General features: G+C 41.2%; 2 protein-coding genes across 3 annotated transcripts; both read left to right on the top strand.

The window, feature by feature from the left end:
* The first annotated feature begins 4,355 nt into the window (after positions 1-4,355).
* On the top strand, positions 4,356-9,715 carry LOC135250743 (cytohesin-interacting protein-like). Of its 2 annotated transcripts, none has more exons than XM_064327360.1 (8): positions 4,356-4,629; positions 4,987-5,048; positions 5,453-5,507; positions 5,848-5,950; positions 6,087-6,180; positions 7,301-7,367; positions 8,223-8,289; positions 8,566-9,715. In XM_064327360.1, exons 1-8 carry the CDS (start codon positions 4,459-4,461, stop codon positions 9,009-9,011), a joined length of 1,065 nt encoding a protein of 354 aa, XP_064183430.1. In that variant the 5' UTR covers positions 4,356-4,458; the 3' UTR covers positions 9,012-9,715. The 2 variants fall into 2 exon arrangements, with proteins under 2 accessions (XP_064183430.1, XP_064183431.1); XM_064327361.1 differs by having other exon boundaries at positions 4,357-4,629; positions 4,999-5,048.
* Positions 9,716-23,940: 14,225 nt separating this feature from the next.
* On the top strand, positions 23,941-27,062 carry LOC135250742 (ermin-like). The gene is made up of 2 exons (XM_064327359.1): positions 23,941-24,693; positions 25,618-27,062. The coding sequence occupies exons 1-2, from the start codon at positions 24,147-24,149 to the stop codon at positions 26,040-26,042; spliced, it is 972 nt and encodes a 323-aa protein (XP_064183429.1). The 5' UTR covers positions 23,941-24,146; the 3' UTR covers positions 26,043-27,062.
* Positions 27,063-27,364: the final 302 nt, after the last annotated feature.

Genomic DNA, 27,364 nt, shown 5'->3' with positions numbered 1-27,364 from the left:
GGAGTAACCTTAAAGCACAAAATTCTAATTGATTTTTAAATGAAACAGACTGAAGCACATGAACTGGTGTAAATGATTACACCACCACCCCTTCCAGTTCTCAGATCTAAAAATATTGTAAATGTCAATAGTTACAGTGAAATCAGTAACACTATTTTTTAGCCAGGTTTCAGTCAGTACTAGGGCATCTGGGTCTGCAAAAGGGATAAGAATATTTACAAGATACATTTTCTGACTGTAGTAAGCTTCTAACATATATATGAAACAGGCAAAACCATTCATAAGTTTGTGAATGTAGTCTGAATTTTATGCTAATGTTGTAAATTGCTAATGTGCCAAGCAACGTCAACACAGGTGTTTCTGGGCCTATTTCCCATTATTATGCAATGGTCCAAATCCAGCAGAAGAACCGTTACAATCCAAGGCAATCCAAGTTTTAATTGATGACTTTTCTGTTTGTTGAAAATGTGTCTTTGTTGAGATATCATTCCTGATTGTACTGTGTTTGTTATGAGTAACTGATAAGAATGCATATAAATGTATAAACCATAAGATAACCTCTAGAGAGACATACATGCACATATATACATTCTAGAGATTGGAGATTGTGTGAAGGAACTGCAGATGTCTGCTACTTTCAAGTGAAAGTAGGTTGTGAAGTCATCTGCTGTGAGAGAAGAGGGAGGTGGGGGAGGGGGTGAGTTGAGGAGGGAGGATAACAACAGTTTGCAGTATGAGGGTTATGGCATGATGCATGAATCTTCTTTAAAGTTGTCCATCAGTCACTTATGTCATATTCAAGCTTTACTAATACAATGTTTACACTCACTGTTCTGTAACTGAGAAAGAATTACTCACTAATCATAATGTCTATAACTTTCCCTGCATTGTTTCTCATAAGCCCCACAACCTTATACAGCTGACTAGCTCTGCAGGCTTTGCATTTCTTACTTGCAACACTTAAAGTGATAGGTAAAGGTAAATGCATGAATGGCTTCAGACTACACTGCATAGGGTTACTATGGTATGTATTAAGCATCAGCAACAGTACAAGAAAGCAATTGCATTGCAATATCAGCTTATATCAGTCTAAACATTTCCATATATTCCTATGTGGGGATTAAATGGCTGGCGTGCATTATTGACATTGTGTTGATTCGTGAATAGTGAATAAATTTATGTTGATTTTTGTCACCCATTTCCTTTCAGACAGGAAGATGACTGGTGTATAAATAGTATGATTGAGGGAAAATATTTGAAGACTATATTTTGAAGCTCTATTTAAACTTATAAACCTCAGCCACTCAATCCTGCGGTTGTCTTTGGAGACAGCTCTTCCTAATATATATCATTATTATTTCAGAGAAAAAAATATACAAAAACACTTCAGCGGATAGCAGTCTAAGAATAAGTGAGAAATATGAAGTCAACGTGAAACATAAATTTAGTAAAAACAAAGATAAGTAATTCAGTTTTAATTAATTTGGCAATACATTAACATGCCAGTACATTGCACTCTCAGGTTAAGCACCTTCTGGAATGCACTGGACTTCTGCTGATTGAAAAACAGGAATTTGTCCTGCATCTTTACATACTCTGTATTCACATAACTAACTGTCTGCCAGCTCAACAATTTATTTGTCAGTTAAACAGTGAAAGTTTTCATTCTTGTGGTTGACCACACTTAAGGATTGACTCAGTGACCTAAATGACTAATGGCGTTGAGTCTGTACTCATTGCCGGGTAACAGGAGTAATGGTGGAAAAATTTGACTTGACAGTTATTTTGTGGTTTGGCTGACCGTTTCTCGGAATGCAAGAGCAAGATCCCTTTCGATGTGAGAGGATTCTAGAAAAGCGCATAAAATAATTACCTTCAAAACAATGCATAATGAACACAAGGAAGCTGTAAAGTTTGGTCAAAAATAAATTGGAGAGCAATAAAGAGCTTCGCTGATTCCTGTTCTCCCATTCAGAAAGTCACATTAAATCATTCTTAAATCAGTCTTTTTGTTTTTGAATTGAAAGAAACACAAACATGTTCAGTATGGAGCTGGTTCCCCTTTTCGGCTCATTCAGCTGTACATGTGAAAACTTTCCAGTACAGAAATAAAATGTCACTTTTCTCAGTGCCTTAGGGGTTGCAGCTACAGTTGACGGCGTTATATGCAGTTTGCCTCTATAAATACTGCTGTTGGTTTTGCTGCATTTCAGCTTGCTAACAGACCTACTGAGCCATTACATTAACAAACGTTCAGAACCATTTGTCTAAATGAACTGTAATTCTGTATGTTTTTGCTGATTACCGGTAAATGGTTTACATCATCAGGCATTCATCATGTTCAACCTCCTCCCCCTTTAACTTTAAACAGTAAAATTAAATGACACAGTTCTCACTAACAGGATGCCTATCAGGGTGGATGATAAGCCTTCGTTTCTGTGCTCAATGCACATGGTTTCTATGTTTCAAGTCAAAAGGATTATGACCAGCTAATAAACCAATGTGAGAACAATCACCCATGATCTAGACATGGGGTGAAATAACATACAAAAGACAGAGAGGAACACATCATAACACAAATGGAACTGCCCCACAGAACACTTAAAAAGTGCCATACATTGTGACTGTCATGTAGCTATTCCTGAAAAAGCACTGGTTCTCAGTGCAGCTCCTATTCATTCCAGTCTGAATATGAGAGTAGAAAATCAAGAGATTACATTCACTGAATGTCTCTAAGAAAATGGTCAATATATAGTGTGGTGTCTGAATTGCAGGTGCAATTTATGTATTACACAAGTGTTACGTCCCCAAGATGGTCTAGGGGTACAGGGGTATAACAAAATGAATGACCATTAATGATTAATTTTATTTACATAATTATTTTTATATACAACGAACAAACAGGAGGGGAAACACTGGGCAGTACCAAACAAAAGAAAATAACCAAGAACAAAAATATAAGCTACTAACAATTCTAGAAATGAAAAAAACTAACTGAAACCCGAAAATCTTCCAAACCTAACTAACTATACTGACTATTCTAAACTGAACAAAAACATACAAAGGTGGTACACGCCCTTATCTATATATATACACAAGTGAAACTAACAGTGACAGTTATAAAAAAACCTACCTAAATCCCACTCCTAACCCAACACAAAACCAGCAACCAAACCAGAGACGCAAACCCAAACTCGAAGTCTATTCAGAAAATACTGTCGAAACACAGAAGTCAAAAATAGCACAGAGTCAATACAGAAGTGAACTAAAATTCAAATCCAAGTTACTCCCGGGTAACTGACAATATTAGCTATATATAGGTGTGGGTCGGTTCCTCATTGGCCGCCAGGCAGGTCCGCAGAAGAGGATTGGGGGGAAAACAACGCACTCTTCCTCTGCCTCACCAATTGCGGAGTGACCTGTAGCAGACTTGACGGGATAATGAGACCGGGAGAGAACAAAAACCTGGCACGTAACAAGAAGTGACTTGATGATGTCACAGGGTCTCTCAGTGAAAATGTAAACTGTGTAGAACTGTCCAGTTTTCTTAAAGGCACACGTCCATGTTATACTGCAAGCAACTATATTTTGATGAAATCCTTGACATACTTGTTTTCTGTCGCTGAAATATCACAAGGCTCAAGGAAGGATTTCCTTTGATGGATTTCAAATATGTAGTGACTTTTCCTATATAACTTTTCACTGATCACTAAACTCACAACGAAACAATACTTTTAGCTAAAATTAAGGACAAAGTGCAATGCTGATAAATTAATTGTAATATGAAACCAGTGTGAGCTGTCCCTTTCTCCTGAAACTGTACTTCAAATGCAACTTGGATTAGAATGTTAAAATGTTGAATTTTTTTAATGAAAGAAATCCCAAAATTTGTTCTCAGGATTGGAATCAATTATTTTAAAAAATTGAAACTAATGCTATTAAAAATAATTACTAACACAATCAAGATGTGCATGGCGGAATCAATTTTTGTCTGGTAATCTTACAGTATATTATTAATATTTTGAAATATATTGTACTGTATGTACAATATATATGTTGACTTTCATGTAGCAGTTTTGTACTTGGCAGGTGCTGACAATGTGTCTGTACACATAAATGTATCTTTGACTTGTTTCTGCTTTCTGTCAGACCACAAACCAGACCGCAGGGGCTGCACAAGGAATATGACTGACTGTTGTTAAAAAAAAAAAAAAACTTGAGAAACATCAGCATATTTCTAATCTTTCCAAATCAGATGGAAAGTTCACAGCAAAGATGGGGGGGGGGGGGGGGGGGGCAGAGAATCTAACTGACAGTCTGTCATCTGTAAATTAGGTTCACAGCAGTCACATGGTTTGGATTTCCTTTTTGACACATTTAGCACATGAATTGGCGCTGAGCTAGATCTCACAAGTCATGCAGCGCTACACCCTGACGCAGTAAGGACTCTTGGCTGTTATGATTTCAGCAATGAGTTTAAAGGGATTCTTCAGAAATGACATTCTGCAAGGTTCCCAAAGGAAAAAGAGCCGTCCGTGGCAGAGATGCTCGCTCAACAGGGATAGCAAAGACAAACACCTTCAGAATGCAGTTTCAACACTTGGAACTTTGCCAAGAGGACAAAAACAGGTGAATGAACATGTCTTCTGGGTTTGCTGAATATTTTTAAATCATAAAATGTTTTTAATTCGCCATTCATTTTCAGTATGAACCATGAACCATGAATCGAGTATGAATGCCATTGAGGGGGATTTCATTTTTGGCATTCATAATTTCAATATCCTTTTTTTGTTTGAGTTTGTCAGTCACATGGGCTATGAGCTTGTGAGAACCTTAGAAAAACTGTTTTATCTCAGATATCAACTAAATATTTCATTTTAATAAATTAACTTACATTAACTGCATTCTCATGCAAACCTTGACTTACAATGTTTACTGTTACAACACAAAGACCAGTTTGTTATCCTTTGATAATTAAATGTGTAGATTCCTTTTCAGGGCACATGTTCCTTATCAAATTCCCTGGTGGATTATACTGATCCTGAAAGGTAAACAAAATGATTGGTTTATTTTTTAATTCCCACCATATGTAGGATAGAATCACTGTTACCTGTCCTTTGCTTGTGAAATACCACTAAAGTGATTTAAATAGTTATATTCCATTGAACTGGGAAGTTTTTAGTAAGGCTGTAGTTCTTGCATCTGCTATGATGAATTAGATCATATTATTCCGTCTGGGTATGATCATTTGCCATAAGAATGAATTAATAAATGAATGAATGAATGAAGTAAATAAAAAATAAAAAATTAAATATTATGTATTTGGAATGCATAACATGTGGACATTAATATGCAGTGGAAAGTCACTGTTAGATTGAGCCTGGTAAGGATTTTCACAGTCATTTCAATACTGTATTCATGAACCTGACATGTATGGTGCTTTGTTTCCCAGGACATTGGTTCTGTTGGAGAAACAGGATAATGAAACATTCGGATTTGAAATTCAAGTGAGATTCTTTCATTATATCTAAGCACACCTGATAGCACTTCCTACAATTATATTTTGAAGTCCATCAGCATACTCACAGTGCAGTTTTTTAAAACTACATCCTGTTTAATTGTATCCATTATCTGGACCATGAGAACTTTTCCAGAGTACAGCAACAGCAAATTGAGAGTTCAACTGCAAAACCAGATGAACTTCCTGACCCGAAACTACACCCACATAATAATTAACATGTACAATTCTGTTTCTGCTGCACTGTATGCTGAAAGAAATGTAATTGCTTTCTATTCGTGGTAGTTCTGTACCTGAGTACATTATTTGAACAGATTTTTTCTTGGCAGACATATGGCCTTCTGCAGAAGAACGGCAGTGCAGTGGAGATGTGCACATTTGTGTGTAATGTACAGGAACACAGCCCTGCTGAGAATGCAGGCCTGGCCATCGGTAGGCACTACATCTTCCTCATCCTCATCAGTCTGGGCTCCATTGTCTCTCCTTCAGTCGTCGTGCATGCACATAGCTCCTCACTCTCTTCTCTTGCTGTGTGGCTAAAAGCTAACCAAGCTTTCTTCCATACCAGGTGACATCATTGTTACTGTCAATGGCTCCTCCACAGAGGGCTCTGCGCACCAGCACATTCTGGAACTGATTCAGAACTCCACCAACTTATTAGCGTAAGACTAAGATTGTTTTGATCCCAAATGCACAAATTGATGAAGCAGCTTTTATTTGGATGTCATTTGGATGCTTTTTTGAAATGAGAAAGTATGACATACTGAGATAATAATAACACCATGAAAATAATTAACACCAGTCAACAGATGATTAATCTATACATTTCTAATATGGTATATCTCTTATTATGCACTTAAAGTAAAAGCTCAACCACTATATATTTAAAATGAAAAGTACTAATGGGGCTAAATCTCTGGTGAAACAAAATAATTTAATAGTAAATTCACAAAGATAGTGCCTCCATGTTGGACAAAGTTTTAAACAAAGGCAACATTTGGTGCAGCATTACCATACTGTTTGACACAGCCCCTTGACCATAAGTATTACAATTAGTTAATGTGGTCTGTCCGTAAAAATGTAACTGCAATAATTACTATTGGTGTTTCCTACTTTATACCTGAACTGCAGTAGACATTACACATTTTATTGCATACCCTACTATAGACCTGCAGTAGATAGCTCTAGCTACTCCACTGTGTTCAGAGCTAACTATCCAATGGTAGCTATTGATTATTATCTTAATACAACCAAAATTGTGCACAGGCATATGTTACTCTGTTGAAAAATGATGCAATACTGTAGGCATTTTAACTATCCAACACAATCATTGGCTTTCATGAGTCATAGGTATATCACTTTGGGTAGTTGCAGTATTACACAACGATTATGTGATTCTTCCTGTACAAACACAGGTCTATTAGGGTCTTTAGTGTCTGGAGAGAACCTGGGATAAATTCAACAATCAATTCCTAATATATTTAGACACTTTTTGTTCTACAATGGGTATTTTTCCCATAATATGTTACTTTATGGGAATACATACTGACAGAAGTCATGCTTTATGAGTTTGAAATGCACTAATGGAGTACACAAATGTAGCATGATGTAATCTGCAAAAACACCACACGTGCATTGATAGGGACATGCATAGCATTGTGTAGTGTAGTGGCAGAGTGTAGCAGTGGTATGGTGTGTCATCAGTGATTAGCATTGCTGATTAAACTAGAAAATCCCTTTCTTAATCCAGAACTGTGTCAACATGCTGCCTCTTCGTTCTAGGATGGAGACAATCAATGGAACCATGGTGAAAATAATTCAGCTAGAGAACAAACTAAGGATGCTGAAGGTATATTTCAGGGTTTTTTTTGTTTCTCTCTCACCACAATCTTCTTGTTTGCTTTTCCCTATCCTCTGTTTTCTCTCTTCTTTTGTTATAATCAGTTTTGCAGGTTCAAATGGCGAACTGTTATTGTAGCTTTGACCAAGTGAAGGGTATGCTGCTATGTCCACACATCGATTACTGATAAAGTTAACAAATTTGTAAAATACTGCATTCGGTAGCTCATCTTGGTCTTTGACCTTGGACCTTTGTAGCAGATGAACCATTTAAGGGAAAGAGGACATCCTGTTTCAAGATGAGTGAGGATTTTGCAGATAATCAATGAGATTTTGAAGATAACAGGACAGTTGAGTCACTGTCCATCTTCCTCCACAGGCTGAATAATATCCTATTTAAACCGTTACATCTTAATTCTGCCAATCCTGAACTCTGAACATTTATTCGAGCAAACAATTAGGCAATTGGGTTTGCTCAATTTGTTTTGCTGCTTAAAGAACTAAATCCACAAACTCCATTTTGCACATTTTATGATAGTTAATGTAAAATATGTACTTTTATCGGACTTAAACTATTGGTTGTGACACTGATAAATGATAATTGACTTAAATGATGAATGATGATACTGAAGATGCTGATGTCAACAGGTTCCCCACAGGGTGATTTAAACATGGTCAGGAATTACCTGTGATGCTCGTCACATACAGTAGCCTCAAGATTCAAATGGTCAACCTACTTAACCTTAGCAATGCACTTTTGACAATGTGTGACTGTTTCTGAGAAACAGCTAATGATTCAGATGAAAACAGCGCTGGTCATGCAAAGTTGGCCAGATGGTAAGATAACACAATATTTCCCGCACAGAAAAGTCTGCGAGAAAAATGGGTGGAACTGCGAGCAGTGACCTTACAGGAACAACGCCTTATCCGGGGTGAGTGGGGTTTTTTATTTTTAAAACCATAGCATCGCTTTTATCATTTTCACTGTGTCTATTCTGAAGTGGACACAAAAGTTGGTTAGGCCATCATAGAATTTTGTATGTCTCTTCAAAAGAAGATGATCTGAAAATTATGAACATTTTGAAACATATAAACATTCACATGCATTAAAGAATAAGAAACTTATTTTATCGAATTTAGTTAGAAAATGTTGCCGTCTGTTATTATTTGGTTATAATTGACATAACAACTCTTTCCTGTTTCTCCAGGAAACCTCAACGACGCCCTGCCTTTCCCCAGTTTGGACATGTCCGTTTCTTTCAGCTTGCCCATGAGTGAGCGTTGCTCCAGTGACGGCAGCTGTGGGAGCATTATGGCAGTGGAGAGTGAGGAGGGTGCCCCCCTGCCCTACATTTCTGAGGACCTGAGTCCTTCTAACTCCAGTCATACATCTGCCACTGGCGAAGATTGCTTCTCCTCCAGTGACTTTACCCCTAGGGGCCTCCTTTACCCACGTGGCCATACGTGCAGTGTAAGCCTAGCTGGCAGCACTGGGTCCCCATCTCTCTCACCCTCCCCCTCCAGGGATGTCAATAGGGCCTCCTCACCTTTTGAGACACTACCCTGGAAGTCTCGACAAACAAGTGTCAGGAAACGGATTATGAAATTAATCCTTGGAAACAACTGCTCGCTGAAGAAAGAAGAGAGCCACTGACCCATGGCCACACGATCCCTCCATGACATGATTCATCACGCAAGCATTACTGAGGCTTCAAAAATGATATGTATAATGTAGATTGTGTTTAAATATTTACCTCACAAAAAAAAAAAACACAGGGTAAAAGGCCAAGAGGGACGGAAACATTATTAATTTTATTTGTCTTATTTTTGTTACAATTAAGTGGCATTCACTATTAGCCAACATTAACGCTCAGAATCTGGGTAAACTATGCTCGGTCAAAGCATCACAATTCTAGTGTACTCATAAATTCAAAAATTAAAGTTGTTTCTCATGTAATTGTTATTTAAAACTTTCTGAAAATAATTCTGTTCTCCACTGAATGTATCCTAAGGGAATAACAACATTACTTCTCTCACATTGTATTGGCTTTTTTGACAAATTGCTGCAGTTAGATATTGAGTATTGTTATGTTGTGGGGGCACTTTGTAAAGTGAGTGTTTCATTCATTTTGTCAGAAAGGCTGAATGATGTGATTTGACTGCAGGGGCCCTTCAAGGCTTGTGTTGAAATCTTTATAAACCTCTGCGGATCCTACTCTTCTTTTTCTTGGATGTGAGTTCAACCTAGAATGTAAATTTAAATTATTAAAAAAAAAAAACAAAACAAAAAAAAAACATCATAAGCCTTTAATTTTAAGAATTGCCTCAAGGGAAATCCAATAAAATTAATTACTTGTCTTTTCTTGCTTTAGTGTTTTTCTTTTGTTGCAAGGAGTGTGAAAATTGTGCAGAGGACACCAGGTGCATTTGAAGCGTAGAGAACATGTTACTCTTCCGCTTTATCTCCTGCACTCAGGGATATGTGATAATTTGGCAAGCGAGAGAAAGTGAAGTAGAATTGGCATTAGTGACTAATGGAACACTCACAGTAAAAGTAGCAGTTTTAAACAGAACCACATGAGAAATGTTGAAAACAGGATGTGGTAAGTGAAAAAGGTTCAGCATTTTCTCTTTCACCATTTTCTGGGCCAAAGCAAGTATAGTGTATAGGTTTTTGCTACAACTCCTCGACGGAGTGACCATTTTAGTTCCCTGAAGGGTCAGTGACCATGTATGAAGAAAACTGAACCAGCCTCTGCAGTGTTGCATATAGAGTTTATCAATTTAATCATTCATTATGAATGAAACATGCATATGCTAAAGTATTATTTTTGAGTATTGCTGAAAATAGTTATTCATACACCGATCAGCCACAACATTAAAACCACCTGCCTAATATTGTGTAGGTCCCCCTCGTGCCACCAAAACAGCTCTGACCCGTCGAGAGTTTTTAAAATCATGTGGAAATAATTCACCCTCTAACAATATCTTAGCTTTTTATAGCCCTGTAGCAACTAATAATGTAATAAACTACCAATAGTGTAATATTCCCAATAATGTAATCCATTTCAAATTTTTTATGTAATAAAAACCAATAATGACCAATAATAAGTAGTAGTAGTAGTAGTGTACTTTATTGACCCCCAGGGGGAATTTGCACTGTTGCAGCATCAAAGACAACAAAGTAATACAATCAGATACAAATTTACAGTAGATACAAAATATCAGATACAAATATACAGTAGATACAAATATATACAGAAATCCAAATATACCATGCCTCGACAGGTCAGAGTTGTTTTGGCGGCACGAGGGGGACCTACACAATATTAGGTAGGTGATTTTAATGTTGTGGCTGATCGGTGTATAAATAATTAAATGACAAAATAAATTATTGTTCCTCAAGAAAACTACTACACGTTGAAAAATGTTCTAGGTAACTTCTGGCTGCTTCTGTCTTTTGCTCATGAGTGATCTCTCATTGTCTGCAATCGATTTTCATTGTGTAGCAGGAGTAAGTGTGGTTCTGTGTTTGTTTAGGGGCATCGGTCCTAATAATGGTATTAAGAACAATTATTTCCCCAGAGGAGGGCCCTTTCCTTTTTTTCTACTGTGAGTAATTCGTGTCTGTTGTCGACATGGTGTACTGGGCCTCAGAGGGCTGTGATAATGATGTGAATCATATGCTATGGCCTTTGCAAACACCAGATCTCAACCCAGTTGAACACCAATGGGAAATTTTGGACCAACGTGTTAGATTTTCATATGTTCTAGTTCAGGTTCATACTAATTATTCACAGTAACAGTTCATTCAATAATAGCCAATGAATTAATTGCTTTACAAACATATTGTAATGCTGTGACTGGGCTTATGGACTCTGGGACTGTGGCTGGGGGGGAGTGAATTGGTATTGTGTTACTGGGGGAGTTATGAGGGAGATGCAGCACAGGGAACGCCCCGCACACCCCAGACCTCCCTGAATGGGGCCCAGCATGAGCCCCAGATGCAGACCTGTTGGAACTGTGGTAAGAAGGGACACATCCAGTACCGCTGCCCTGCTGCCCTTAACCCCGCCTCCCACACAACCCAGTCCCTCCCAGGAAACGAGCCAGGAGCGACGTAGAGGGGAGTGTCGCCACCCCAGTCCCAGGATCTCCCCCACTCCTATATGTTGCGAATAACTGTTTGAGGGAAGTTTGTTCACTGATCCCCTTCCAGCTGGCGCAGGGTTGCCGTCTTCCTGTGGAAATTGAGGGTAATGCAGTGCAGGCCTTAGTAGATACTGGTTCTACCATCACGCTCATTCAGCCCGGGCTCCTGAAGGATAACCAGCCCTTATCCCCCACCAAACTCCACCTGATTATTGTTACTGGTGAACGAGCTCCGGTGCTGGGGGGTTGTCTAGTCAACATTAGGGTAGGTGCAAACAACATAAACCATGATATTTGGGTTGCAGATATCCCAGAGCCATGTCTCCTGGGGCTCCTGGAGTTAGACTTGGGCTGAGGCATAGTGTCATTGATGGGCGAACCCCCCTGCCCCCTGAGCTACAGCTTGCGGTTGCTTGAGACCTCCCCTGGCAACAATCAGGGCGGGGCAGTAGATTCGCCAGACACAACACTGACCCCCACTCCCACCATTCCTGCCCCCGTGCTGTCTCCCCCCCCCCCCCAGGTGACCAGCAGCCAGGAGCTCCACAGCGTTGGAGGACGACCCTGGAGGATGTGGATGTGCCTTCGACCGTGGTGCAGCTGAACTCCCCACCACTTCAGCCGGTCGCCGGCCTCCAACCGAAACTGCACCAAGCTCTCAAGAGGCAGCGGGTCCCTGATGCCAGTGAGCATGTGGTCAACAACGTGATAGTAGGAGTGAGCCCAACAGTGGAGGAGACGATTTAGAAGATTATGGAGCAGAATAGCAAAGGGCTGACAGACCAGCAGCAGAGACCTTGGCTGCACACACCTACTGGAACATCACATCGACACCGGGATGGCCCGCACCATCCGCTAGCGCCCCCGCCGGATACCGGTAAAGAGACAGGCAGCGATGCGGCAGTGCTTGGCAGGAATGCAGGCAGCAGGGGTCATAGAACCATCAGACAGCCCCTGGTTGTCCCCAGCTGTAATGGTGCCTAAAAAGGACTCGTCGCTGAGGTTCTGTGTTGACATGCTTCCCTGAACAACGTCACGGTGAAGGACGCGTACCCCTTGCCCCAAATCGACGAGGCCCTAGACAAAGTTAGGGGGTCTTCATGGTTCTCCACCCTCGACCTTAAGAGCGGCTACTGGCAGGTGCTCTGTCAAGCCCCCGTCCTGACAGCACCTGATGTAGCAGGAGAGCTGGTTTTGGACACTGATACCAGCAGTGAGGGCCTGGGCGCGGTTCTGGCTCAGGTTACTCCCAATGGGGAATGGGTTATCGCCTATTACAGCAGGGCCCTCTCGAAATCTGAACGTAATTATTGCGTTACTCGTCGGGAGTTACTCGCTGTGGTGGAGGCCGTCAACCATTTCAGGTACTAGTTGTGTGGCCCGAAGTTCGAGATCCGCATGGACCATGCCTCCCTGAAGTGGCTGCTGTCGTTCCGCGAACCCCAAGGGCAGGTGGCTAGGTGGATCGAGCAGCTACAGGAATTTAACTTTAGTATTGCCCATCGGAAGGGGGGAAGTCACACCAATGCGAATGGGCTGTTGAGGCGGCCATGTAGGCCCGAATATAGCCAGTGTAGCCGTGCTGAGGCACAGGAGATGGAAGCTGCGAAGCCATGGGGAGAGAAATGCATGGTGCTCCGGTTAGATGACTCGACCGATTGGGCTAGGGACCCCGAGCTGCAGAAGATTCTCCACTGGCTGGAAGGGGGAAGGAAACCTGAATGGGCTGAGGTGGCTGCGGAGGGTCCAGTAGTGAAGGGCTTATGGGCACAGTGCGATGGCCTGAGCCTCCGAGATGGAGTGCTGTGGAGAAGATGGAAGGAGCCAGCCACGGGAAGGGACCGGTGGCAGGTGGTGATCCCCAAGAGCCGGCAGACGGATGTGTTGGAGTCCAGTCACGGCCAGCTGAGAGTGGGACATTTTGAGGTTAATAAAACATTGCACCGGGTCCGCCAGTCTTTCTACTGGGCCACCTGCCAGCTTGACGTAGAGGTATTCTGTCGGCAATGTGACCCATGCACGGCCCGCAAAGGTCCGGCTGGCCAAAGCAGGGCTCCACTCCAGCAGTATCGTGTTGGGGCTCCAATGGAACGGATCGCTGTTGACATTTAGGGGCCATTCCCCTGCACGCCGCGGGGCAACCACTTCGTAATAGTCGCTATGGGCTATTTTATCTAAATGGCCGGAGACCTATGCCGTACCCGACCAGGAGGCAGCGACGGTGTGCGAGGTGCTTATCGAGGGGATGTTTAGCAGATTCAGGGTCCCAGCAGAGTTGCACTCCGACCAGGGACGCAATTTTGAATCAGCTGTTTGCAGAAATGTGCAAGCAATTGTCGATCTTCAAGACGCGTACCACTCCACTAAGACCACAGAGTGACGACCTAGTGGAGCGGTTTAACAGGACTGTTGGGGCGCAGCTGGCAGTGGTAGTCAGTAAGGACCAGAAGGATTGGGACCTGAAGCCTCCCCTCATCCTGTTAGCCTATAGGACGGCCACACAAGAGACCACAGGCTGTACGCCTGCCCTGTTAATGTTTGGCTGGGAGCTCAGGACGCTGCCTTCCCTCGCATTTGGCCAACCTCCGGACACACCGTCCGTGCCTGCAGGTCCTGAGTACGCCGATCAGCTGAGAGTGCGGTTAGAAGCAGCACACACCTTCGCCAGGGAGCAATCAGAGTCAGCAGGGGCACGACAGAAAAGAGCATACAACCAGCACACCAAGGGGACACACTTCAAGGCTGGCGACCTGGTGTGGGTGTACGGACCCAAAAGGACAAAGGGGAGGTCCCCTAAGCTGCAGAGTGCCTGGGTGGGACCCTGTGCGGTCCTGGGGTGACTTGGTGAAGTTGTCTACAGAGTGAGGCTTGCTCCATGAGGACGCACTGTGGTGTTGCACCGCGATTGGTTGGCACCTTACCGGGGTGCAGCTCAGCCCTCCTCCGGATGACCCCCCTCACCAGGCATGCCCTTCCAACACTGGGGGTCCCCAAGAAGGGCAGTCAGCCCTGCGTTCCAGTCCCTGGTACCAGATGCCGGGTCGCCCTGTCAACCTGGAGTGGGAGAGGTGGTCACACCAATGGGCGCAGTCATCCATCCCATAGGGGTGCCACAGCCTCTCAGAACACACAGGAGGCCACAGCGTTTTCAGGATTTCGACATGGAGCCGTCGAGGAGTCGTGGGGGGGGGGGCGGGGGGGGGGCAGTGTAACGCTGTGACTGGGGTTATGGACTCTGGGACTGTGGGGGGGGGGGGTGAATTGGTATTGTGTTACTGGGGGAGTTATGAGGGAGATGCTGCTGCAGGGGTAAATGGCTAGTAGTATGCGGGTGGGTCATTTTTGTGTAAGGAAGGATTGCAGGCGGGAAGGTTTTGGGGGACGGACTAGTTCAGGTTTTTGGCTCAGGCTGAGAGAATTTGCACTAGAGGGATAGCACGGCGTTCTCAACCTCGGGTTAGTTGTGAGCCATTTTGGAAGGCTATAAAACCGGGCCAGTTGGCTATCAAAGCAAGTTCGATCTCGCTATTCCCTTATTTGGCTGTTTAGTTGCTGCCACTTGCCACAATATTTTCAAATCCATTTTTATTGAACATTTTTCTTGTGATCACATACAAACATATTAAATAGAAATACAGAAAATAGATATATTGAGAAGCATGAACAACATACAATGACTAATTCAACAAATAATGATGGTAAACAATAACACAATAAGGAAATAATAAAAAACAGTAGATAAACAGTAGATTAAACAACAAACATACAACCAACCAAAAAAAAGGCAGAATGGGGGCTTGGGGCTGATTGGGTAATTATTACTTTTATATTGCTTCTTTGTGTATGTGCCTGATTTCGGGTCATTCCTATTTCCCAGGGTCCTATATTCCCCAGATTTATATGGCACATAATGGGAACATGACAAAGGGTCCTATGTTCCCCAGCTCTACATATGTGCTATCCCAGGGTCCTATGTTCCCAGGGTCCTATGTTCCCAAGGTCCTATGTTCCCAGGGTCCTATGTTCCCCAGCTCTATATAGCACATAATGGGGTTTTGTTGTGTTTATATAGCTGTTTTGAAGCCTTGTTCCAATAAAAAAAAAAACAGGATAATATTTCTGAAATATTTAAACTTGAAACGGGTCAAATTTGACCTGAACACAATAGGAGGGTTAATGTGTGTTAACAGAATATTGAACTGGGGAACACAGGACCCTGGGAACATACGACCCTGGGAACATAGGACCTTGGGAGCTTAGGACCCTGGGAACATAGGATCCTGGGAACATAGATACGCTCCCCTGTATGGGCAGGGATGTAGCCTTTACCTATATTTCTATGGCTTATATTGTGCGTGTAGTTGTGTGGAGGGCTCAAGCCTAGGTGGTAATAGTGGGGGTGGTGAGGGTTCAGCTCTCCCTTACAATGCAAATAAATAGAAGCTATGTATTGCGCTAAGGAGCTGTGAGCTTTTCCTTGTTTGAATGGACTGTCAATAAATTGAGCCAGTGTTCAATCGATAGTTTGGTTCTGTCTTTCCAATTCAATAGGATTACTTTATTAGCTGTTGTTAGTTCTTTCGGAATGGATTAATGTCAATGGTTGAGAGGTCCACAAGGTGGCGTAAAGATGGTGTCATTGGAATGCTGAGGTCCAGAATAAAGGACATATGGCAAGTGGAAAAGATCTGAGTGATTTTGAAAGAGGGTTCATTATTGGGGCTTTATCTTTCATACCAGGAATCAATTTGGTTGCTCTTCTTTGAACTTCTTCCAGAGCTTCTATATCTTTCATATAGTACGGTCCCCAGAAATGCACACAATACTCTAAGTGTGGTCTAACAATGTATTGTATAAGATAAGTATAACTTCCTTGGATTTATACTCAATACTTTTGGCTTCATACAACGGCTTGGCTGAATACTCAATTCTGATTGGTCCAAAGGTGTGCATTCATTCTCAGTAAACGGACACCTCTGCCTTTTAACAGTTCTAAAATCAATGTGCTACAAAATCCAGCAATCTAAGGCGGTTAAGCAACAATGTCATTCTTTCAATTTTGAATTATTGTTACATCCCCTCCCCTTCTCAATGTCCAATTTCAAAATTGATGGCAATGTTGAATTACGGTTCTAGTTACTGTAGCTAGCTTCACTTAGGGTTGCCAAGCATCCCACAAAATACGGAATTGTCCCTTATTTGGATAGTAGAATAGGCATTCCATATTTAATTCATGGCTACAGGACGCATTTTCTTCCATATCTTTGTGAATTATTGATTTAATAGTAACTGCTGTTTTGAATATAAATCAATAATTAGCTAGTAAGCTAGCCGGGATAACAAGCATGCCGTGAGACCATTTTGACCTAAAACCCAGCTGAATTTTAATATTAGCTAGGTGACAAGTGACGGCGAACATAAATTTAGCTGACATTCAAACCCGGTGTCAGAGGGTCGTAGAAAGACACTATGTATGTGATCTATCTATGTCGTCCTCAGACGAGCCCTCCAGCGGCGTTTCCAGTCATCTCGATCCTTCATGCATCTGGCTAGCTCGCCAGTATTTTCCGCCCCTGCATCTTCCTTTAGTACTTCCACGTACGTTGTTGTGGGACGCCCTCATGATGGATGCCCGTGTGTTGGCTCCCACAGCACCAGTTTGCTGGCTGGGAGCTCCCGGTGTCTCTGGCAGTGACCGACCAGCCTCACTGCACTGCGTGACTACACCATTTTAAAAAGCAAGACAGAGCTATGGAGATTAATTTGATTGAGTTATGGTTCCATGTGATTTTCTTAAATTATGTAATGACAAAAATGACAAAAATTGGTGCTAATTGTATGGCATAAAGTGAAAAGGAACTATTTTAAACTGATATAATCATTGTTTTCATTGAACTACCAACCAGAGTTTTGCATGACAACGGTCCAAATAGAACAATCAACGAGTATTGCTTGAAAACGGTAAAACCATATGCCCAAAGAGCCACAGAAGAAAATGTCAGTTTCAGCTCATTAAGTCCATAAAAATCAATATGAAAGTAACCGTATATAGTCATTGTGGGTAACACACATTTTATGTAAGGAATAAACTATGATGGGCTGTCCCGTTAATGAAAAATAACGTACTTCGGGGGTGGTTAATTGACCTCGGCTTCGCCTCGGCCGCATCACCTCCCCCATTGTACATTATTTTCCAATAACGGGGCAGCCCATCGTGGTTTATTCCTTACATAAAATGTACACATTTATACATATGCTCTGTATATGTATGTATTTTCTTTAATTAAATGCTTGTGAGTTCCCATGTATGGGTGGGCGAAGGTGGGATGGGTGAGCTTCTGAGGGAGCATTTAATGGGGGAATTACTTCATTTTGTGTTTTGTTAACATCTGATGTAAATTCTGGTCCCACCTATGTGAGGTATCTACTATGGCATGACACGAAAATGAACCCAGGCACAAATCTTTCATTTGAATTGCCACTGAGGAAATATAAGAGGCAAAATCACACACTTTGAATGATAAACCTGCATTACGCCACAAAAAACACAGAGGAATCTTGGCAAATTGAGGTGAGATTGAGAAATTTCGAAATTGAGGTGTTGGTTGCAGAGACAACTTGAAAGATTACTTTGCTATGGAGTGTCTTATCAACGTGTCTTACCGGTGAATAAAGCGGTGCTATGGGAAGACATCACAAATAAAGTAAATGCAGTTGGATAGTGTGATGGTGTTGTGATTAGGAAGAAGTGATATGATCTCAGAAGGTGAACCAAAGCCCATCTTACCATGAATAGAGTGCCGCTCTCTTTATAATATGTGTGAATTATCTGATGCTCTAGCATTACTGAATTGAATTAAATCAAGCTAGAAATGCTAGCTAGCCAGCCACTGGCTGGCTTGCTTCCTTTGCTAGGGTTTCTTGGGTTGGGTTGCGTTCTTTCCATGCAAAAACACGGGCAATGCTGAAGTGTGTGGGGGACGGAAAGCCATTCAAGTTGCAGCCTCAGAGTCTACCGTCACAGCATAAAGACATACAAGCTAGAAAATGCATCAAGAGTTTGATCATAACAGTTCTTAAAATCTGACCAGCCTAATCAAGTGTAGTTTTTTCCAGTGGCGGGTCATGGGTAGTTCTGGGTACTTGGCCACCAGGTGCACCCAATTAGCTGTACAGTGTGACGATATTGTCACATTTGCTATTATAAAATGTACTGGACAATTGGCTGTATTATGGGGGATGTATTTCAAGTCACTATCATTCTGTTGCTGTCCCATGGATAGCAATACTTAAATTATAAAATGGATATTTCTGGTCCTGGATGCTGATTGGCCAATACTGCATTCCAGCCATGTTAAATGTTATGTTATGACATACCAGTTCATCTTACTGTGTTTCATATCAATGCGCATCTTCAGCGAGAGTTTGGGCCATTGAAAGCAACCAACATTATTGCATTATTGCACAACTTTCAACATCAGGTAAGCTACATTTGGGAAAACCCTCGATAAAAATTACAATGAAACAAATCAGAACAATCATAAGTACAGATATAGCACTGCTTTTAATAACAAAACACAGTTAACACAACTGTCCGTGGATGATATCAAAACATTCTTCATTTTCTAATAACATGCTTACAAGGTGCGTGAAAACAAAATCTAGAGGAAAAGAAGTGTGTGACATCACCTTGTATCCATCTGCCATTGCTGCACCGCTGCAGTTCCACTTCACCTGCCTACTGCTGTTTTTCTTCAGGCTAATGGAGACCTCATCACGTCCATCATCATGGTGTCCATCATCACCTTCAGGCATACCATCGCTCACAGCAGTGTTATGCAGGATGCAGTGGATGACCACAACCCTACAAACATTCCCCGGTGGTGTCGAGACATCTCAACCTGGCTTGCCCAGGCAGCGGAACCAAGACTTCAGCTGGCCAAAGTGGCCCTCCTCTGTGTTCCTGATAATAATGTGGACCTCATACCTTGTCTCAGTTGCTGTGGTGGAGTTTAGAATAGGTGTCAGGATAAAGGGATGCAAGGGATATGCTTCATCAAATGTTGAAATATAAACATGGCACAGTGGTGGGCCAAATTGCACAGAAAATTGTACACATATTGGTTTAACTTACTCAACAACCAGCCACCCTCACACCAAACATTCTTCATCTACCTGAAAATTGCTGCGTTCCAAAAAATAAAGCTGTCGTGTGCGGACCCTGGGTACTTGGTGATGACATCAGTTATGTGACACTTTGCATTACATGCCACCGGGATATTCAATGAGAAAGTATGATTTCTGTTTTGGAAAACATTTCCTCCTAGGATGGTGAAATCAAATTTACATGTGTGCCATCAGATTGCCATTGGGGAAACCTGCTGTGGCGTAGATTCATAACCTGATGTTATGAATCTGATTTGGCCCTTTGCATCTCCTCAGGGGTACTCGGAAAGTAGATGTGCTGATGCTTCCTGCATATAAGCACTGTCATCATGGTGAACACGCAAAGTGACAAGGCGTGACTGGGAAATGACTGCAACCAGCAGCCACCGTGTGCTAAAAACTGCCCTAACTCAAAAAGTGAAGGGTGGACAGAAGTTTCGGGAGAGCTGGTATAGTGTGGCTTCTTCCCATAAAAGGCTCCAAGGCAAACTTGATATTATTAAGGAGATGAAGTATAGCATGATTTGATAGCCAATATTTTTGTCTTATTTTATCCTCTAAATAATTGAAAAAGAGACACTCAAAATCCAAATGCTCTCTCTTTTTGATGATGTTTCTGGCTATGCATCTAGCAAACTACTACTGTAGCCATACTGTGTGCAAAGCAGTTATGCTTTTCTGGGGTGGAAAAATCCATGCACAATCAACAGATGTATTGCCTCTTGATACTGTAAGTAACCTCTGCCTCCAACTTCCATAATCCCTTCCCATTATTTTGTGCTTCATTTTATGGACACCCAAAAATGCATATATAAGTAGGACAATTTGCAAAAAATCTGCACGTAGAACACACAGTTTTTCAGTCGCAAAGCTCCTTTGCACAGTCTTAGATCAGAAAACAATGTTTTTACACTGACAATTCAATGTGCACTGGCACAAACATTTAGTAGATCTGGATGATAGTGTTCAAGTTGAGATAGGTTATCCTTTATTTGTTGGCATGGTGATATGTTCATTTGTGGTAGAAAAAAGCGTGTATATCTGGGAAAGTAATTTCTTCCTACCGAGGAGCTGTAGTTCCATGAATAATGATGGTTGATTAAAATTGGGACATATTGATCCACTTTGGTATTATAGTTTTAAGGTTAAATTGTTCTTGTAACTGGTCAAATGTCACAAACTGGCCATCCTTAAAGAGGTTTTACAATTGTGTAATTCATAATATTTCCAGATAGAATATGAGTGATTTGTTATTCATTTAAAGCATAGGGTTATGTCTGAGTTCAGGGCCGGCCCGTGGCATAAACGGTCTATGCGGTTGTTTAGGGCCACAACCGCTGGGGGGGGCCACACGATCCAATGTTTATCTTAGGTATCTCTTATAGCCAGACTAGAATTCTGAGGATATTCTGTGCCTAACCATAAAGTGCATTGTACCATCTAGTACCATACATACCGCAGAATGGAAATAAAATAGAGGAAGAAGCCAGGTGCTTCTAAACCTTGACAAGTTTTCTAATTTGCAGAACCACTGTTTGAGTGAATGGTGTTATGTTAAAATAAGTAGTTGATTTTTGGTAGGATGTTCATTTTCAATTTTGAGAGTCATGTTATTAAGAAGTGTGGTTGTTTTTTCCTTGCTAGGTAGTCTTGGAGTGTTTTCAGCAGGTTGTACCTTGAAATCTCTGGTATAGGTAACATGTAATCTTGTGCTCTACCTTTGTTTGTTCAAACATATCAATATATTACATACAATCCATACATTTTTCCCGGATCAAAGTATTTTCTAGGCTGAACCAAGAAACATGATTCTGATTCTACTAATCAAGGTGACTAGCAAAGACTCTCGTGATTGATTAGTAGAATCAGGTGTGTTACTGCTTTGTTGAAACAAAAGCCAACACCCACTCTGGCCCTTTCTGGATAAGATTTGGACGCCTGCTCTAAGGCATATAACTTCCAAATAGATTCACATGACACCACAAAACTTGCTGATCAAGGGGCAAGAAAGAACTGCTTTACTTTTCACACCAATTGGTTAAAGCGGGGTGTGGTGGTGGTGGTAATGATTTCTCATGAAATGGCATGTAACCTCCAAAGGGATTCACCTAATACCACAACACTTTGTGGAATAGTTGGTCAAGGTGTAAAGAACTGATTACCTTTTCACACTAATTGCTCAAAGTGGGCTGTGGCAGCAGGTGCAACTACTCACAAAAATACAACTTTTGAATGGATTTACATCACCATGGAATTTTTTGTGCCTATCAGCAGAAGGTGCTGGAGAGCTCATTTCCAGCCACTTGCATGCATGCATCTCCATAGAAGAAATGATTAACTTCTGGTGAATAACCGGCATGTGGAATAGGTATATTTGGTAATTGCACAGTGTTGGCAGAGGTATTTGGAAATTCAGACTGGATTATATAGGACAAATCATAATTTCAGTAATGCACCACATACATTTTTCTCATATGACAATTAGTGACTGTGGTATGTTTGGAATATATAAAATAACAGTGATTTAAAAAATATATTTATTTGTTCATATTATTAGTTCTATAGTGCCATTGTGTCTCTTGATTTGTCCAATTATTATGGGTTGGCGTCATGTTTTATGAGAGAAAAACATTCCATGTTTTACTGCCACCACAAATTCTTTTGTTGCAACTTTGATTATGCAACATTTGGAGGAATTTGTCTGTAGATGTTGTTTGTCAAGTTTCATGTAAATCTGACTAATGTGAGAAGGGGGGGTATTTTGAGTTCCCTAGGACAAACGAAGCAGGACTTCTGAATTTAGAATTCTTGAAAATGAAAGACTACTATAGTGCCACCATATGACAAATAGGCACCATATTTAGTTAGTTGTGGTTGGGAGGTACTCTATCAGTGTACCAAGTGTCATGTGAATCAACCAGATGAAAGTGGGGAAAGTAGCATATGAACAAACAAAATCCAAAATGGCAGCCAATTCAAAATGCTGGAGACCAAAATTTCTGTAGCACTACCAAGAAGAGCAACCGTTTGAAGTAGCCCTCTATCAATGAGTCAAGTTTTGTAAAATGAGACCAGTTTTGCCAGATAAAGCGATGGAAGATACCATAATAGCATTCAACAGTGTGCCTTGCACCTGTGTTACTTGATTCCAGTGATAATTGTGTTTTTTGGGTGAACTGTGATGTATGTTACATGAAATTTGCTAAACAAAAAAACTTTTGTAAAGCATTTATCCCATTTCTCCCCAATCTGGAATGCCAATAAATATTTTTCAGTGAACATTGCCATAACCTCTGTTATCGATCTAGTGGAGCGCAGTGTGTGCTCTCCTCTGAAACATGATGTGAGCTGCTGCTTCTTAGTACACCACAGTTTGCTGGCTTACTGAGACATGAGTCAGAGGAGGACACTTTGTGTGCTGCTTAGGTAGACTTCTTGGTGCTCAGTTGACTAACTGCAACCCTCCCATTCCTGGGTGACAGTAGAGCCAATTGTGTGTTGCCCTGTGGTACTGTTGGCGACAGGCATCACTGGTGCAGTCCAGAATCAATACCAGATTGTGGGGTCCTTTCATACACTATTAACAGTGTCTTAACAGGATGACCCTCTCAGCAGCCCTTCAATCGACCTTTTATTTTCAACTTAAGTCTTATTTCTCCCAAAATGCAATGCTAAATTTGTGTGGGTTTGTGCATATTGGCTGTCTCCTCCTATAACCTTATATTATTCTAGAATTAAATTACTCTACATATGAATTTGAACTCCTCAACTGTTGCCTCATATTAAGAGTAAATGTTTGGTTCCAGCTCTGGTGCACAGTAGGAAATCTCAAAGGGAATTCTCTTATTTAAAAGTCAATCTTTCTGCAGTCAACATGCATTATTAAATCATCCATATGGATGACTCAGTGTGTATATCTGTGATGGATTTCAGTTTGAGCATTCTGGTTTATGGAGCTATGCACAAACAGAAGTAAACTTGCAAGAGAATGTTAATCTGGCCACATAATGTCTCAGAGGAAAGGTGGTCGCTTAAGAAGGATTAAAGAATTAGGACAAACAGTTCTTTTGTTGAGGCCAGCAGACAAAAGGCTATTTATTGACCCAACACAATACCTCCGTTCTTCAGCAAGCCAATGTGCTTAAAGCATTACATCGCGAACCAGCACAGAGGACTGCCAGTCTCACACTGTTCATTTATCAAAATGCAAGATGTCCCTTCCCTTGTAATCCAATGGGATAATTGTGACCAATTAAATGGTTTTGATTGGAGAACTGGAATGGCATTGAGCTTTGGCAGGCTAGGGACCTATTGACTTGTTTGTTTGTTCAGCCCACCATTTCAGGACTTGAAATGGGTGGGGAGCAGACTCAAGCGAGGACGTCAAAAAACACGTACTTCTGTATGTAGACAAAGGAGAGAAAAAGCAAGACTGAGAAGCAGGGAATCACAGCCCACAACTGCCACAAATATGGCTGAGAGGACTGATGCAACCCTGCTGGACCTGGTAGGAAGTGCATCATTGACTGGAGCTGTGGAGGTCATTGGCGGGGAAAGAGACACCCAGGCCCTAGTGGATGTGGTGGATGCCACCACTGACGTTCTGGAGGAAGATGACGACAATGATTCAGTTTTTTACAATAGGGAAACTGCATTGCCAGGCATCTGCAAAGAGGGCATGAGAGGGGCTGATCTCATTTCCTGCCCTCTAATGGCCTCGCTGGTGCTAGGGCCTAATAATGCAGACACCAGTGAGGCTGTCACAAAGCCTGCCAGAAACCCCAGCCCCTTGGAGTCTGAAGATCCGCTTGGTGCCAGCTATGGCAGCGCCGACCCCCTTTCCGACCAGAGCAGAGCTGTGCAGTCTGAGGACAAGGGCACTCCCCTGAATCTGATGGAATCAGAACCTCAAACTGAACCCCAAGAGGGTTCTTGCCTACCCACTGCCCAAAATCCAGGAGGAACTGAAATAAAAAGCTCAGCAGGTTCGTCTGGACTGGAGTTGGACAGAAAAAAAGGTAAGGAGATGCCTTTCATTGCATCTTTAACTGAGGAATAAAATGACTGAAAAGTAAGTGGGGGAATATGTAACTAAAAAGTAAGTGGGGAATAAAAGGATAGTAATTTGCTACGTCCTTTCATGGTGATTGCTTTCTACAACAACAGGGCATTTGATCAGGACTTGCACACAGCTGTTAGATGTGACAAATGAGGCTTGATATCGCAATAGCCTGGATATGACTCATGTTCATTTGTATCTTTACGCAACTAAGTTAAATTTGTCCTGGAAATTCATAGTTACCAGTATAACTGAGAACTGCGCTTGCTCCACATTTTCGTTATATTATTGACTTACTTAACATCTAAGAATACAAAAATCCTTTAACCTTCCAGTATATACTGTATTTTAATTAGCAAGAAAATAATTGGTATAGGATGGCATATAGCCAACAACCACTTCAGTGTATTGTTGTTTATGCTTTCACTCCTCTGTGATGCCATATCCTATAAACATAATGTTATAATATTTTCATTTGTAATATTAATAAAGAAATTAGTAGAAAATAGTAATATTCTGCATAATCAGCTTTACAGTATAGCACATTTCTGTGGCACCTTACTGTAGATAACCCAATTATTGAGTGAAACAACAGTAATGTTGTTCTTCAAATTGCCTGGGATTCAAGCCATCAGAAAACCAAATTAAAATTCCACAGACTTGTTACTGCTCCTCTGGTAAATATTGTCCAGTTCAGATAGAGGCTATGCTGCTTTTACTACAAAATGGAGCAAGCAAAGGACTGTAAATAATCCCTTGATGTTTAGATATTAAATTATAACAGTGAAGCTTCTTTAAATAAATTAAATGGTGACTTGTATTGAGAACTGAAGGCTGATTGCTGCTGCAAGCTAACACTGCTGCCTGGTCACTCCTGCATTAGGGAGAGACGAAGTGATATCAGTGCCGCAGATGGCACAGGAAGTGACGCCGCTGGCTGCCTCAGTACCCGTGCTTGAGAAGGAGGAAGGTCAGGTGAATGGGGATGAAAAGGCCCCAGCAGAGGGGCCCAGCGAGGAGCTCATGAGTGAGAGCCAGGATGAGCTGGAGGAGGATGAGGAGGGGGAGGAGGAAGAGGTGACTGAAGGTGTGCAGCAGGAGAGCAGCTCAGAGGGCTCTCAGAGCTCACAGGGAGCCAGCCCAAGGTGCAGTGTCCAGTCCTCTGGAGAGATGTCCCCTGGGGGCAGCCAGAAATCATCCACGAGCCGCCACAGCAACTCCAAGTACAACACCGTCTCTTACCGTAAGATCCGCAAAGGAAACACGAAGCAAAGGATCGATGAGTTTGAGTCCATGATGCACTTGTAAAAAGGCACATTACTGGTCAAATGAGTTGTGTAGCCTTCACCAGCCAGAGAAGAGAAGAAAGTGTTAAACTTCAAATCATCATTAAAAATGTCAATATTTATGCCACAAACTGGAATGTTACACTATTAGATTTCATAAGCTTTGTGTTCCTTCATAAGTTTCAGATTTTTAATACTGCTCACACTTAATGGTGATGTCACACACAGAAGCAGTAGATTGTGACATCTTTTGCGTTAGTTGATTCTTACCGCATGGTTTTACATCTTAAATAAAAATACATATATTTTCACCTCTGCTTGAAATTAACTTTGCAGTCATAATCTGGTTCAAAATGCAAATTGTAACAATAGTCAAACTTGGAGAATAAATAAAGGGAGTGGGAATTAAATTATTTTACTAACGTTATAACTAAACCGATGAAAACATTGGTAGTGGTTATATCAATAAAATGAAATTGTATGTTTGTATTGTAGCAATTATATACGCTTGCAGAAGTTGTAACAAGTTAGTTGAGTCTATTGGTCATAAAAGACAATGTTGATCTACTGGATTGTTTTACTTCTGAAAGCAATGTCTCACTAAGAAAATTATTGGACTGACATGGGTTGAAGTGGCTGTTTTGTTTACCTTTAACAGATTTATAATTTGTTTTAAGTTTGTTTTTAGTGATTATGCTACACAGGGCTTTAGTTATAACAGAGTATGATTCTGTTATCCTAATACTATACACTCTCCTTTCAATGAAACTTATTTACATTAAACTAGGCATGGAAGCACTTGTAAAAAAGTTGCAGGCACCATAGGTTTATGTAGAAGTCAAAATACATCTGCAAGAAGCAATGGCTGGGAATCAAAGACAACATGTCATGTTGTCATGAAAAATCAGGACTGGTGTCAAAAGTGCGATCAATAAAGTATGTTAGAAGTGTAATGCTTTGCATGCATATAGTTCATTTAAAACAATGTTTTTGTAAATTAAGGAAAATAAATATTGCAGCATTGCTGTCATGTGACCAACAATCACTGAAATTGTTTGGGATTTGATAAACCTGAAAAAATGTAAAGTTTCATCAATTTCTGATTTGTAGTCATCATCTTTCCCTTCACAATTTGAAATTAACACAAATTAGAGGTAAATACTAAATTTGAAATTAACCTTATTTATGGTTCTAAATATTTTTAAATGTTTAAAATGTTTGGTTTTCATTGGAATGCTATTCAGATGGTGCACTATGAGCGCACACCTACATTGCCGACAAATTTGATTAATTTCATTTTTATTTGTAAATGAGATTACACCAGTTCATATTTACGTAAGCTTT

The sequence above is a fragment of the Anguilla rostrata genome, chromosome 3 (assembly GCF_018555375.3).
Source record: "Anguilla rostrata isolate EN2019 chromosome 3, ASM1855537v3, whole genome shotgun sequence".
Lineage (NCBI taxonomy): Eukaryota > Metazoa > Chordata > Actinopteri > Anguilliformes > Anguillidae > Anguilla > Anguilla rostrata.
The sequence above is the reverse complement of the archived record's forward strand: the minus strand, read 5'-3'. Positions and strand labels throughout refer to the sequence as shown.